The sequence below is a fragment of the Salmo salar genome, chromosome 06 (genome assembly GCF_965601325.2).
Source record: "Salmo salar chromosome 06, fSalSal1, whole genome shotgun sequence".
NCBI lineage: Eukaryota > Metazoa > Chordata > Actinopteri > Salmoniformes > Salmonidae > Salmo > Salmo salar.
Genome location: NC_138296.1, coordinates 35,916,042 through 35,932,044, shown reverse-complemented (window position 1 = coordinate 35,932,044; position 16,003 = coordinate 35,916,042). Strand labels below are relative to the sequence as shown.

General features: G+C 43.5%; 1 protein-coding gene across 1 annotated transcript in view; it reads left to right on the top strand.

The window, feature by feature from the left end:
- LOC106607063 (ubiquitin carboxyl-terminal hydrolase 43) overlaps window positions 1–16,003 on the top strand; it is an 87,298-nt gene that overhangs the window by 9,653 nt on the left and 61,642 nt on the right. Inside the window, exon 2 of the mRNA XM_045720322.2 lies at window positions 153–302. Coding sequence (XP_045576278.1) covers window positions 153–302 — 150 coding nt within the window. The remainder of the gene's footprint in view (window positions 1–152; window positions 303–16,003) is intronic.

Sequence of the window (16,003 nt, the reverse complement as noted above, 5' to 3'; positions counted from 1 at the left end):
CATCTTGAATTACATCAATGTAACCATTTTAAAACGAGAGTCAGCTAATCTGTTTTCCCTATCCATTGAAGACACACGAATTCACCAATGTTTACAATACAGTTTTACATTGACTCCTTCATTGACCATGTGACTCTCCTTTTCCTCTCTAGAGTATAGTATCCAAGTATGGATCCCAATTCCGAGGAAACTCCCAACATGACGCCCTGGAGTTCCTGCTTTGGCTTCTGGACCGAGTTCACGAGGATGTCAACTTGTCCTCCTGCAGCAACAACAATAACAAGACCAAAGCCCCAGGGAAGGTAAGAGTGCCTTCTCCATCCACTGTCACACAGTCACATTGAACTGTACTGAACTCAAAGTGTAGGCTTGCGCCACAAGTCTCAACAGTGCCTTGCACTCCCCACTCACAACAGCAACAACTACTGTTTGAAATACCTGTTGCTATACAGAAAATGATCTTTTCATATACTTACAGAACCTTGGTTTCACAACAGAACGTCGGCTTCTCCAGGCATTTGCAACAGCATCTTTAAGTTCTTTGCAGCTCTAAGTCTGTACAATTTAAATTCAGCTCTCAATTATTGATGTACTTGTCTACCCTTGGATTTATACTAAATGTGCTAACACAGCGTTAATCGCCTTTAATTTATGTACTCTGTGATTCTGAAAAATTCTGAACAGATGTGAGAGGAAGAGAAGCCTTGCACACAAGTGGCATATTTCCTTCTCTCCTGTGCTCTAAATGGCATATGATTCAACAGATAATTCTGATAATCCTGTGTGAGGGATAAAGCTCCCACTATACCTTGTATTGCCTACCCCCTTTGGTGAACTTGTTCATATACCTGTTTGGAAACAATTGCCTCTCTGACAAACTTATTTCCTGTGTTTCTGGGGAGAAACAGCTTAGAGCTGTTGTGATGGGTTTCCATAGTTCTGTCTGTGAATATGCCCTGTGTGCTGCAGCCGTCTAGCTGATGCCACAAGTGAAACTGCTGCTTTCACAGGAGACCTGCAACTTTGTTCTATAATGTCTTCTGTGCAGCCTGAGGAGTAGAATCAAAGCTGGGTAATTTGCTGTTTGATACTTTCTCTGTGCATGGCTCCTCCTGAAGGTATGCCTGTGGGCACAGTGGAGCCTGACACCCCCTGGATAGGCCTTTGATCGGTTCCACTGTGCCCATTAGCAGGGAGTTTCATGCATTATTAAAAACATATTTCTGCTTTTGAAATACACACCCTCTTTAGCAGTGTTATCAGGGTGATAACCAATGGAATGATTCATACCAAGTGCTAAATTCACTGTTGGTGAGTCATCACAAATACATCTAAATGATAGTGTCCCTTCTCCCACAGACATTACTCCACTGATTTATTCTGTTGTATCATCACTATTCTGGTGGAGGGGAATTTCAGTCTCAGATTCACAGAACAATACATCACTGTATTTGGGATTCAACAGGTCTTTATCAAATTGGTATGTGAACACACGGATAACAATCTGTTACACTTTTTTGCGTGTTAAGTAACAGAAGTGAGATGCATGGTTTGAGGGAGGGTAAATGGTGCTGTGTTCCGGACCAGCACAGCTTACTACATGATGACACAGGCCAGAATGATGCCATTGGCTTGGCTACTGCTTAGGCCTGCTGCCTCTTGTTTTGGATAAAACACAGTTTGGTCTTTGTTGCATCAATTGAATTTGACACTGCATACTTGAATGAATAGATCAAAGTAAGAGGTGGTCTCAAGCCGTGGTCTGTTGAAGTGAATCTCACTGACACTAACCATGTAGGGACCTACTGAACCAAAGGCTATGGTTAAGACTAGAAACTAGACTGTGTGTAGGCTAAGACAGAAGTTTTGAGATTCAGTTGCCAGTGTGAACTCAGCTTTGTGGTCTTGTATGTAAGATTCCTCAAAGTGTGATTTTCTTACTTCATCTATCTTCCAACAGGTTAGCAGGCTAGTGTGTTTGCGTATGGGTGGGTGTGTTCTTGTGTTTATGGGTGTATGCATGTGTGTAGGCTAAGTGATGCTCTGTGAGTTGTGTGTGTGTGTGACAGTGAGTGTTTTTATGGGCCTCAGTTCATTGAGCCATTCAATTTGGTTGTTTGCTGTGAGCAATGAGCATTCGGTCCCCTCACACGCACTTTCCCCCTTTCTCTCCATCTGTAACGGGTGTGGTAAGGATCAGACCAAAACGCAGCGGGAATGTGTATACTCATATTCTTTTAATGTTGAAGAAGGAAAACAAACAAATAACGTATACAAAAACAAACAAACGACACTAACAGTCCTATCAGGTGCTCAGACACTAAACAGGAGACAACTACCCACAAATACCATAGAACAAACACCCCTCTTAAATAAGACCTTCAATTAGAAGCAACGAGGAGCAGCTGCTTCCAATTGAAGGTCAACCCCATTAACTAAACATAGACATAGAACGACTAGAACTAACATAGAAATAAACTAACAAGAACATAGCCCAAAAACCCCGGAACACTCTAAACAAACACCCCTCTTACATAATAACATAACCCAACAAACTCCGAACCACATAAAACAAACACCCCCTGCCACGTCCTGACCAAACTACAATAACAAATAACCCCTTTACTGGTCAGAACATGACACCATCTATCCTTCTCCCCTCTCTCTCTCTCTCTCTCTCTCTCTCTCTCTCTCTCTCTCTCTCTCTCTCTCTCTCTCTCTCTCTCTCTCTCTCTCTCTCTCTCTCTCTCTCTCCATATTTCTGTTGACCCCCTCTTTGTTTATCTGGCCATATACAGTACTATGCAGTGTCTATCCGATACTTGAACAAAGCTTCAATCTGTGTCTGAGATGAGTTGCCCTTCAGTGCAGGGCCAGAGGGCACAGGAGGTGATCTGGACTGTGTCTCTGTCTCTCTGTATGAGGCCACAGAGGACATCAGAGGAGGCTGGGACTGGAGGACTGCTGATAAGGCCTGTCATTATAAGTCTGGAACACGTCAAGGAAAAAGTTGCCACACTTTGTTAAGACCCAAGTGTCTGACGGTTTGAGGGACGAAAATCTGCTGTTTCTGACAGTGTGTCGCTCCGCTTCATCATTGCTTTTACACACCTTTAGTTTAGGCAGGACAAACTGGTAATATCAATTTGGTTAGGCTATCTTCCCACACCACACCTCCAATGGTTCACCTTTCTGTGTGAAGGAGACCCATTTTAACTTTTGAACTTGTTATTGTGTTCTCTGTCTGAGGGACTTCCTCCCTGTTATATGGCCCATTAAGCCCAGCTTCCATTGGCATTTTGAAGTCAACTCAGGTTGGGCTGGTCTTGGTGGGCTAGCTCAAATTGCATTTCCACTGCCTCCATAAATGAGAAATTATGTCATGTTGCTAGGTAGTCAATATGTGGCTGCAGCTGGCTTCGCTAATATTGCTAGCTAGCTAGCTATCTAGCAAGATGTTGAAGAATTTAATTCACCCTCACCATGCTGTAACTAACATTACCCCATACTCCTGCCACTGCCAGCCAGACTCAGAGTTCCTCTGTCCAGTGTTTGTGTTCTTTTGCCCATCTTAATCTTTTCTTTTTATTGGCCAGTCTGAGATATGGCTTTTTCTTTGCAACTCTGCCTAGAAGGCCAGCATCCTGGAGTCGCCTCTTCACTGTTGACGTTGAGACTGGTGTTTTGCGGGTACTATTTAATGAAGCTGCCAGTTGAGGACTTATGAGGCGTCTGTTTCTCAAACTAGACACTCTAATGTACTTGTCTTCTTGCTCAGTTGTGCACCGGGGCCTCCCACTCCTCTTTCTATTCTGGTTAAAGCCAGTTTGCACTGTTCTGTGAAGGGAGTAGTACACAGCGTTGTACGAGATCTTCAGTTTTTTGGCAATTTCTCACCTGGAATAGCCTTCATTTCTCAGAACAAGAATAGACTGACAAGTTTCAGAAGAAAGTTCTTTGTTTCTCGCCATTTTGAGCCTGTAATCAAACCCACAAATGCTGATGCTCCAGATACTCAACCAGTCTAAAGGCCGGTTTTATTGCTTCTTATATTAGCACAACAGTTTTCAGCTTTGCTAACATCATTTCAAAAGGATTTTCTAATGATCAATTAGCCTTTTAAAATGATAAACTTGGATTAGCTAACACAACCTGCCATTGGAACACAGGAGTGATGGTTGCTGATAATGGGCCTCTGTACGCCTATGTAGATATTCCATACAAAATCAGCCGTTTCCAGCTACAATAGTCATTTACAACATTAACAATGTCTACACTGTATTTCTGAATAATTTGATGTTATTTTAATGGACAAACATTTTTGCTTTTCTTTAAAAAACAAGGACATTTCTAAGTGACCCCAAACTTTTGAACAGTAGTTTATATACAGACGTGCTCAGATTTGTTGGTACCCTTACAGCTCATTGAAATAATGCTTCATTCCTCCTGAAAAGTGATGAACACATTTTTTTGTTGTTATTGACTAATTCCAGAGATTTTATTAAGCGTTGGATTTCATGTAAAAAATATGTTGCATTTGGAGACATATTTAAAATATTTGTTTTCGTTACCAGAGAGAATGAAGAAATGAACGACTAATTCAGTAGTTTTGTTTTCATTTGAATAATAACATATTACATTTTTCATTGTAAATACATGGGTCTTGTCATGGCTTCATCATGTATGCATTCTGCTCTGGCTGTTGAGTAAAGACAACCCCTTCCAGAGCCTCATTGCTCGTCTCTATGTTGGCTTTATACTGACAGGAATAGGAATCATGCTTCATATTGACCTCAATTAGATCTGTGGAAGTCATTATTAACCTGCCCTGGAAATCACATTAGCATGTCCTCATTAATGCCAAAGCTATTAATAATGACAGTCTACTGAGTCATTTAGCCTGAAATACATGACTGACTAATCGATGGACAGACGTCACCTCTCATGCAGCTGCATCTCAATTTGTACTAAGCTAATGCTACATGTTCTGTAATGATATGGGGTATGCCAACAAAGGTATACGACTGTCGACTAACATATAGTGGGAGTTCAGCAGGTGTCAGGGTTCTGCTTGTAGTGAGGTTCTCCTCTCTCCTGACTGAATTAAGTATTCTTCTTGAAAACTTGTTTTGAGGTAGAAAAAGCCTACTACAATCTTGTCATTATTTTTTCAAAAGAATACTGTCTAACAGAATAAACTCTATATCAAGAAATGACATGTACACACACACACGTACACGCACACGTGCACACACACACACACACACACACACACAGTATATAGACTTTCTTTTTTTCCTATTGTGTTATTGACTGTACGCTTGTTTATTCCATGTGTAACTCTGTGTTGTTGTTTGTGTCGCACTGCTTTGCTTTATCTTGGCCAGGTCGCAGTTGTAAATGAGAACTTGTTCTCAACTAGCCTACCTGGTTAAATAAAGGTGAAATAAAAAAATAAAAACACACAGACAGACAGACAGATAGACAGACAGACAGACAGACACACAGACACACAGACACACAGACTAGCACTGTGTGGTCTCTGTCCAGAGCAGAACATCTCTTATGACAGTCATCTCTTATGTTTAGCCAGACCCTCTCCCAGCCGCCTATGAGTGGACTGAGCACCGGCGTTGTCATGGATTTCATTTTTTTATCAGTATGGAAACATGTGGCCTGATAGACTAGAGCCAAGGAAATAATCCCAGGGCTCATACAGTACACTACCTACTAACGGGATTCATCCTGTTATTCTCACTGTGCTCCCCTCCCTCCTCCCCTGGCTCAAAGTCTGCTACTTACCATACTCACTCTTCCCTTTATTGGTCTTTTTAAAACCCTCAAAGTATTTGCAGTAGTATCAGCTAGCCACCCACAAATGAGCTGTCCTCAGGGGAGAAGGCTTTTAATGGCTCTCTCAGGTGACAGACACCATGAAGAGAGGTCTTCCTAATTTAGCACTGCTCAGACATCTATCAGATCTAGCTGTGTTTATCCTTCTCACATCACAAATAGTCAAACCCTTGTTGACGTCTGGGAGAAGGGCCTTGGAAGAGGGAGTTCAGAGGAGTTTAAGGGTTTGTTGTGTTGTGACAGGCTGCAGCTCTGCCACCCTACCGGAGCTGCCGTGCCAGTGGAGTAAGCCCGGGTCACAGGGAGGATGGAGGGAGTGAGGAAACTGGTTTAGAAGTCCTCTCATGTCACCACAGAGCCCAGGGAGGGAGCTCTGCTATCCCAGGGGCTGAATGAATTGTTTTTCAGCACGCGTTCGGTTACCATAAGCAGCACAGGAGACCCGGATGAACAGTGGGAGTTTCCCCACCTCTGAGGTTCCAAGCTCAAGTCAGTGGTTCCCAAACTTTCATTCTGGCCCCGTTTCCATCATTGGGGAACATGTCTCGCCTTCCCTCTATGGGCACAAGTACTGTCCATGACACACAATTTTCACAGCCCTCTTGTTGCCGATAGAACATTTTGCAGTTTAAAAGCTAATTTCCTGTATTTCTACACATTTTGCCATGTCTTATGTGTGTTCATGTTATATCTGAGTGACTCAAACATTACAACAAAATCAACAGGCTAAAAAACCTAGCTAAAAACACATTAGCTGACATGGGCTGGTTGATCTGGACATTTCTGACAAGTTATAAATAGCTCTCTAAGGTCTGCAGTGACTGACATGACAAGAGGAGCACTGCTGATGCACTATGCACTACACACAATTTTGAAATTGCACCTTATACATTCTACTGTTACTATTATCAAGAGTAAGTTGTAAGCTCGACTGAGTTCCTTAAAAAGAATACACACACACACACACACACACACACACACACACACACACACACACACACACACACACACACACACACACACACACACACACACACACACACACACACACACACACACACACACACACACACACACATACACACACACACGCACTGTAGTCACACCATGGAACTGGCATTCAGTTTGTTGACCGTTTATCACTTAGGAAACAGTGCTGGCGTGAAGCTCTCTCTCTGTATCATGAATGTGGGCCTTTGTAAGCCGGAGGAAGAAAGAGACGCTTGTTGAGCACTGCTAGTGAAGAGAGGGAGAGGTGAGACAGGGTTGTGTTGGGCTCTGTACAACAGTGTGGCTGTGGGTGGGGAAGCCTTAACGGGTAGTGACAGACTGACAGATAAGCAAACCTCCATTCAAGGACAGCAATGTTGCAGAGTCAGTACAGTACAGCAACTGTTGTCATGTTTGATGATATTTAAATGATTTGTATCTGATTTACAAATGTGTTTACTTATCCAGAACAAGGAGCAGTTTGGGTACAGTAAGGACTTTTGCTCTCAGTGAACCCTCAGCCCTCCTACAGAGTTAGAACATGAATAAGGGATTGTGGATGTAATGCAGTCAGTGCAGTCACAGCAAACACACAGGCAGTAAAAAAAGCTTTTGAGAGATTTGAGCTGGTCCGAGCCATTCACTTTAGGGAATGGGATATTCACCAGAGGGCCTTGGGAATCTACTGTATCTGTGCCCATGGAGAAGCAGAGGGGAGGTGTGTGAGTAGAGAGAAGAGGAACAGTGTTCAGGGTTCAATCTTGGGTCAAAGAGGATTATGATCAGTGGTACTCATGATGCAAGCCAGGAAAAGAGATAGCACTGAAGGCTAGCTACCAGAGACACTCAACAACAGAAGGTCACTACGCACAACATTCCCATGCAGGGTCAAATGACTCATGTCCTGCACTGGGTCCTCAGCCACGCTGAGCACAATCATCACAACGATCAGTATCAAGGTCACCAAGGTCAGAAACACTATCCTCAGAACCTTTTAAGGCATCATCCTCTCTTCTCTTCCCTGTCTCCTCATAAAGATCTGCTGTGATTTACAGAGAGTGCACTAACTAAGCCAACCACCAATACCTGACTACAACAACATCACTTACAGTAGCACCAACCGTCACAACGTGCCATGTGTGATTGCTGTTTTCCAGTCAGGGAGGGCAGGGTGCAGGCCTATTGTGCCTGTGAGTGTTTCCTCTCCCCAACTTTGATTTTGTCTGCTCTGTAGAACAGAATGACTTCCTGTGACTCGGAGCCACCCAGCTGGAAAAGCAGCTTGGAGGAAAGGGTCCCAATGTGACCGCTCTGTGCTTGTGTACTCCTTTGACCTCTAACCCAGATTAGTGTTGATTGGCCGATACATACTGGGCTCATGTTCTGTATCGGCTTCCCCACAGAGCAAGAGAAAGTGTGTGTGTGTGTGTGTGTGTGTGTGTGTGTGTGTGTGTGTGTGTGTGTGTGTGTGTGTGTGTGTGTGTGTGTGTGTGTGTGTGTGTGTGTGTGTGTGTGTGTGTGTGTGTGTGTGTGTGTGTGTGTGAGAGAGAGATTTGTGTGTGTGTGTGTGAGAGAGAGAGATTTGTGTGTGTGTGTGTGTGTATGTGTGTGTGTGAGAGAGAGAGATGTGTGTGTGTGTGTGTGTGTGTGTGTGTGTGTGTGTGTGTGTGTGTGTGTGTGTGTGTGTGTGTGTGTGTGTGTGTGTGTGTGTGTGTGTGTGTGTGTGTGTGTGTGTGTGTGTGAATTATTGTTGACTTCTCATGGAGGTTTAATTTGAGAGCGTCCCTCCCTTTGCCAGGAGCACTGTTCTTGAAAAAGGACCTTTTTAATTGATCTGCAGTCTGCCGGGGTTGCTGTCACTGGCACAGACACAATTAAGCTGCCTCAGACACCCTAATATATCACTCAAGGTTTAAGGAGCGGTAAAGGACATTTCTATATACTGCACTGCACTGTCGCTGAGCCACCACTTCTGTGTGGAATACCTTCTCCAAGTCTACCTGTAAAAGGGCTCATAATTATATAGGCTAGTTGGCAGCAGATTTTCATGACCATTTGACTTCATTTCACTTTATTTGGATTTCTTTGATAAGTTATTTTGAACGGGGTAACATGTTTTGTAAATCATTTATAACACCTTATACACTCGCTGTAAACATTCTTTACAGTTCATGGCTCTTGCTAGACATACTGTACATGTTTCTATAGAAATAGTTACTAGTGTTTCTTGACTTTTGCTCTTGTCATTACATCCCCATCTGTGGGTGTTGTCTCCTGCCTGTCACCACAGTGTGTCAGCAGCACAGTAATAAACCCCATCAGCTCAGGAGACCCACCTCCCTGTCTTTATATGAATTCATTTCCTCCTCTGCCTCTGCCGATGCCTCCTAAAAGCCAATCGGCTTATGAGACACTAATGATTAATTTCATTAAGTCATAATCATCCACCCAAAAAAGTGTTAGCAGCATTTTTCTTGAATAGTAGCTCTGAGTATTTTCTTGGCTCACAAAGGCACTTCCAAAAAGTGCTGTGTTTCCTCCCTCTTTTTGTTTCAGACTTGATGGTATTTCCATAAAAAACAAGCAGCGGGGCAGCAGGGCGGCAGGGCAGATCCACTCAGCATTGGTGGAGGATGATTCTCTCCACTGGGCTGTAATGTTTTACTGTCATTATACTTTTTACTGTGGAGGTTCAGCGTGTCTGCTCTATAGAATGATATCTAATGTAGGTTACCAATGACTGCAGCATTGTGGAGATGACCTCATACACTACATAAGAGAATGTTACAGGATGCCAATAATTGTGCTCCACCAGTGAGATTTACCATGGTTGAAAATCTGTAAAGTGCTCTCAGAGAGTAGCCCACTAGCCATGACTGACATGAGGTCAGAGAGACCAGGACTGAGTCATATCATCATCCCCTGCTGACCTCTAGCTACTGCCTGACCATTATTTCCACTAAAAGGAAAGGAAGTGGACCTCAGTGCAGACCTGCTGGTAAGTGTCTGGAAATCCCTATCAAATGAGGAAAGTTGGCATGCTAGCAAGGATTCTGGGAAGGAGTTGGTTGGCTAGGGTCGGTTGAGTTGATGCATTATAACTAATCATGTGTTATATCGTCATTCACCTCAAACCACTGAGCCTGAACCCACTCTGCTGATATCTCATATACTGTTGTAGAATCATTGTCAGAGGTCTCTACCACTTTAGCTACCCTCCTGTCACTAGCTGTATTCTCCAACTGATGAACTATACAGAGAAGTGTCCGTGCATTGAGGGCTTCTACACTCCTCTCCTGTGAGAGCAATTACATCATTACCCCCTCCAGGACTATGTCCCTCTGTCTCTCAAACCTCTAATCATTTTATTCTTTCCTTCATTCTTATGTAAAATAACAAAATTCCCTTTCCCAGAGTCCTCTGCTGTCTTTTCTTCTCAGTTATGAGTCTCATTCTCAATCCCCTTCTGTGGACTTCTGACCTCCAGACTTTGGGATTGAATTACTAGCCCACCCATCTGACTGGCTTAGTGAAACGGACAGTTGAATGATGTGTCTGGAGCATACAGCTAGAGCAGATGATGATCTGCTGTGCCAACAGCTTGCCTGTATGAAGAGCCATAGCCCCTTAATGCTGATTCACTTATATCAAGGATGTCTACATTCTTGGTTATAGCTTCATGGAAGTGCTTGAATGTGAGATCTCCATTTTACATTATTATATGTCAGTCTATGCTGAACATTGAGTTGACATACTTTTCCATTGATATTGCGTGCATTTAGTAATACAAGTTGGGGCTTTTGTTCAACTTAAAAAAGAACAACAACAACAATTGCAAAAAAAGCTAAATGTATGACTACATAGAAGATTATAGATTTAGGACGTTGTATGTAGCCAGGTTCCGAACTTCTTTATTAAAGAAATATTTTACCCCCCAATTTCGTGTTATCCAACTGGTAGTTACAATCTTCTCTCATCGCTGCAACTCCCCTACGGTCTCGGGAGAGGTGAATGTCGAGAGCCATGCATCCTCCGAAACACGACCTGCCAGAACACACTGCTTCTTGACACACTGCTCGCTTAAACCGGAAGCCAGCCGCACCAATGTGTCAGAGGAAACACTGTTCAACTGACGACTGAAGTCAGCTTGTAGGTGCACGGCCTGCCACAAGGAGTTGCTAGAGCACGATGAGACAAGGAAATTCCAGCCGGACAAACTCTCCCGTAGCCCGGACGATGCTGGTCCAATTGTGTGCCGCCCCATGGATCTCCCAGTCACAGCCTGCTGTGACATAGCCTGGGATCGAACCCGAGGCTGTAGTGGTGCCTCAGCACTGTGATGTAGTGCCTTAGACCGCTGCGCCACTCGGGAGGCCCAGGATCCGCACTTCTGAGAATGACATATCAAAAGATTCAAGGCAAACAATTTAACTTAACTGTCAATAGCATGTGCTTTCAGGGTACTGTAATAATTCAATCTGGATTGTGGTGTACATTTTTTTAACTATAGAAAATACTACAGTATTTAATTTGCATATACCCTACCCATTCCCCTCCCCATATCCCAATTTGTGCCACCCATAAGTGAGAAACCGACATGCAAGTATAGATCATATATTGTGTTCCTTACAGGTTATAAGAATGGGCCGAAGCTCTGAACTCTATTCAGACCCTAGTCCTTACTACCTACAGGTTATGGAAAATGTTCTCTTTTGGTATATCTCCAATAGGTTTCCTCAAGGAGAAAGCCTCCACTTCTATGTATCAAAGATAATAAAACAAAAACACTATAGTACATACTACAGTATATTACAGTCCACAAATACACTACAGTAAATACTACAGTATACTACAATCTGCAAAAACACTACATTAATTACTATATTATCTTTTATTACAGTATTTACATTAGAGTTAACTGTAAATACTACTGTAGTGTTTTTGCAGACTTTAGTGAATACTACAGTAAAGTCAGCAAAAACACTGAAGTGAATACTTATGCAATAAGGCTCGAGGGGGTGTGGTATATGGCCAATATACCACAGCTAAGGGCTGTTCTTATGCACGACACAAAGCGGAGTGCCTGGATACTGCCCTTAGCCATGGTATATTGGCCATATACCACAACCCCCCGAGGTGCCTTATTGCTATTATAAACTGTTTACCACAGTAATTAGAGCAGTAAAAAGACATGTTTTGTCATACCCGTGGTATACGTTCTGATAAATCACGGCTGTCAGCCAATCAGTATTCAGGGCTCGAACCACCCAGTTTATAATGTAGTATTTATACCATAGTATACTATAGTATTTTCTTCATGTGGGCAGCTGTCGTCAGAACCAAACCAGAGATCATGGTACACTATATATATAAAAGTATGTGGACAACCCTTCAAATTAGTGGATTCGGCTATTACAGCCACACACGTTGCTGACAGGTATACAAAATCGAGCACACAGCCATGCAAGCAATCTCCATTGACAAACATTGGCAGTAGAATGGCTTTACTGAAGAGCTCAGTGACCCACAACGCGGCACCTTAATAGGATGCCACCTTTCAAACAAGTCAGTTCGTAAAAGTCCTTCCCTGCTAGAGTTGCCCCGGTCAACTGTAAGTGCTGTTATTGTGAAGTGGAAGTGTCTAGGAGCAACAATGGCTCAGCCGCAAAGTGGTAGGCCACACAAGCTCACAGAACGGGACCGTCGAGTGCTGAAGAGCGTAAAAATTGTCTATCGAGTTCCAAACTCCCTCTGGAAGCAACATCAGCACACAAACTGTTAGTTGGGAGCTTAATGAAATGGATTTCCATGGCCGAGCAGCCGCACACAAGGCTAACCCCCGTACCCTAACCGGCCGCGCGTGTACGCCATCATGCACAAATTGATTTTGTCCCCCCACACCAAACGCGATCATGACACGCAGGTTAAAATATCAAAACGAACTCTGAACCAATTATATTAATTTGGGGACAGGTCTAAAAGCATTAAACATTTAAGGCAATTTACCTAGCTTGCTGTTGCTAGCTAATTTGTCCTGGGATATAAACGTTGAGTTGTTATTTTACCTGAAATGCACAAGGTCCTCTACTCCGACAATTAATCTACACATAAAACGGTCAACTGAATCGTTTCTAGTCATCTCTCCTCCTTCCAGGCTTTTTATTTTTTGGACTTATATGGCGATTGGCAACTAACTTTCATAACATGTATTACCAACACCGAACTGCGTTCGCCTTTCAGTCACCCAAGTGGGTGTAACCAATGAGGAGATGGCATGTGGGTATCTGCTTCTATAAACCAATGAGGAGGTGGGAGAGGCAGGACTTGCAGCGCGATCAGCGTCACAAATAGAATTGACTTCTATTTAAGCAACGCAGACCCTCGTTGGCGCACGCGAGCATTGTGGGTGCAATAATTGAGTAACATGTATGTTTAAATTTATTTTGCAACGCTCGCGCATGCGCACGCGATGTGAGCGGTGTAGTCAGCATGTAAGATCACCATGCGCAATGTCAAGCATCGGCTGGAGTGGTGTAAAGCTCACCACAATTGGACTCTGGAACAGTGGAAACGCATTCCCTGGAGTGATGGATCACGCTTCACCATCTGGCAGTCCTGACGGATGAATCTGGGTTTGGCGGATGCGAGGAGAACGCTACCGGGCCGAATGCATAGTGCCAACTGTAAAGTTTGGTGGAGGAGGAATATTAGTCTGGGGCTGTTTTTCATGGTTCGGAATAGGCCCCTTAGTTCTAGTGAAGGGAAATCTTAACGCTATAGCATACAATGACATTCTAGATGATTCTGTGCTTCCACCTTTGTGGCAACAGTTTGGGGAAGGCCCTTTCCTGTTTCAGCATGACAATTCCCTCATGCACAAAGCGAGGTACAAACAGAAATAGTTTGTCAAGATTGGTATGGAAGAATTTGAGTGGCCTGCACAGAGCCCTGACCTCAACTCCATCGAACATCTTTGGGGTGAATTGGAATGCAGACTGTGAGCCAGGCCTAATCGCCCAACATCAGTGCCCGACCTCACTAATGCTCTTGTGGCTGAATGGAAGCAAGTCCCCCCAGCAATGTTCCAACATCTAGTGTAAAGCCTTCCCAGAAGAGTGGAGGCTGTTACAGCAGCAAAGGAAGGACCAACTCCATATTAATGTCCATGATTTTGGAATGAGATGTTTGATGAGCAGGTGTCCACATACTTTTGGTCATGTAGTGTATAACCAGTCTTGAGATCCCAGGGGTCATTGTAGCTGATACCCTTTGTGAACTCACAGAAGGATACCAAGGCCAGAATTCTGCCTCAGGTCTGGACAGGTCTGCTTCGTAACATATTCCCACTAACCAGACCTGACCAGACACACACATCATCTAGCAGGCCACTACCTACCTACTACACACTGAGGTCAGCCTCACCCTGTTCAGCAGAGCATTCCCACTTAGCATGTCCATAACGATGCTCCCACAAAGAGTGATACCTATGAGGTGGGGCTCTGACAGTAGTGCTGCTATCCCTGTCCACCTTGACAAAAGAAGGGGCTATTTTTAGAGAGGGACGTGGTAGGAGGTTTCTCAGAGGGAGACGTCCATTATTCATTAACGCTGTGCATGGCAGCGCTGTGTAGTGCACTCTCTCTCTCTTTCACTGTCTGTGTTTTCAGCTTTACTGGAGAGGTTAGAGCTCTGCTCCTGCAGCCCCAGTTCTCAATCACTCTCCCCTAGTGCTCTGCTCCTTCCACAGGCACATGTCCATCTCTGTGTTTCCATGGATGCTTAAATTATTCACGGCAGGCCCATTGCTGGGACACCTCGTTCCCCTTTACGCTCCATCCCTGAAAACCCATCAGGACGAGACAGGTGATCCGCGCAGGATATTTGTCGGAATTCCTCTGCGGTGGAGTGAAAGTGCCCAGGTTCCTGAACACTGGTATGAATCACTATGGGTGACATTTGGGTTAATTATTTAAGACCTCACTAGAGGACAGACCATTCTGTTAATGTGTGTGATTTCAGGCTCTCAGTCAGCACCACAATGAAATAAAGTCCCGTTATCAGTCTTAGTCTTGTCATTACACTCTATGGAGAGTTGACGATGGGTAAATGTTTCAGAAGTGGATCACTGTGGTTCTCAGTGCTACCAGTGCCAAATCCGCTTTTAATGGCATCTCAACTGGAGAATTGTGTTTACTGTGTGAAGTGAATGGCCTCAAGCGTGGTGGAGTGTCGTAAGAGCAGGGAGTTTGTTTGCACTGTAGTGCTTATTATCTCGATTTTATTCTTCAATTTTACACTTACCAATGTCTGGACACGGATTTAAAGTGCTGTCAAAACTGTCTGGTATGCTCTGGTGGTTACAGAAAATGACCCCTTTGAGCCACCGTCCACTTTCGCTAGCCGATAACAATCCTGCAGTATTTTTCTCTGGTCAGTCAGCTCAGGAATCACAAAAGATTAACTCTGTCCCCCTCGTTGACAGTGCTGCACTAGCAACTAGGCTCTAGTCCTTCCACTCAGTTGCTCGCAACTGTATCTTTGTCATTTATCTAAATCTAAATCTTATCTAAATCCTAGAAATCAATTTTAATCAATTTTAGAAATCTAAATCTAAATCTTATCTAAATCCTAGAAATCAATTTTAATCAATTTTAGAAATCAATCAGTTCTAATGTTCTTCTTACTCCCGGGGTATCGGCACACGCCTCTCCTGGCATTGAGGGTTTTGGATTAAGCAGGGTTGACACTTTCACAATTGAACATAGCTCGGGTATTAGCGGTCGCACGTTACTACTACATGATGACTTCTGTTTTGTGCATTAAACTGACCGTGGCTGAAATTCCTCCATGTTCTCTTTTCAGACTTCGTCAATGTCCTCTGTGCCCAGTCAAGTGCCCCTTCACAATAATCATTCACTTTGTAAAGTGTGGTCTTATACTGTAAATATATATAGCAGAGCACTTTCTTTAGAAGGGACTTTCACTAGAACTGTTTGAAAGGACAACTTGATAAGCCATTGTAATCAGCCAATCAAATGATCATGTGATCTGACATCGTATCCCTGTATACGGAATATACGTTGAATTGACATCTGTGCCCACTGGGTAGTTGCTTTTAATGGCAATATTTGCTGACAAAATTAAATTCAGCTTATTCTAC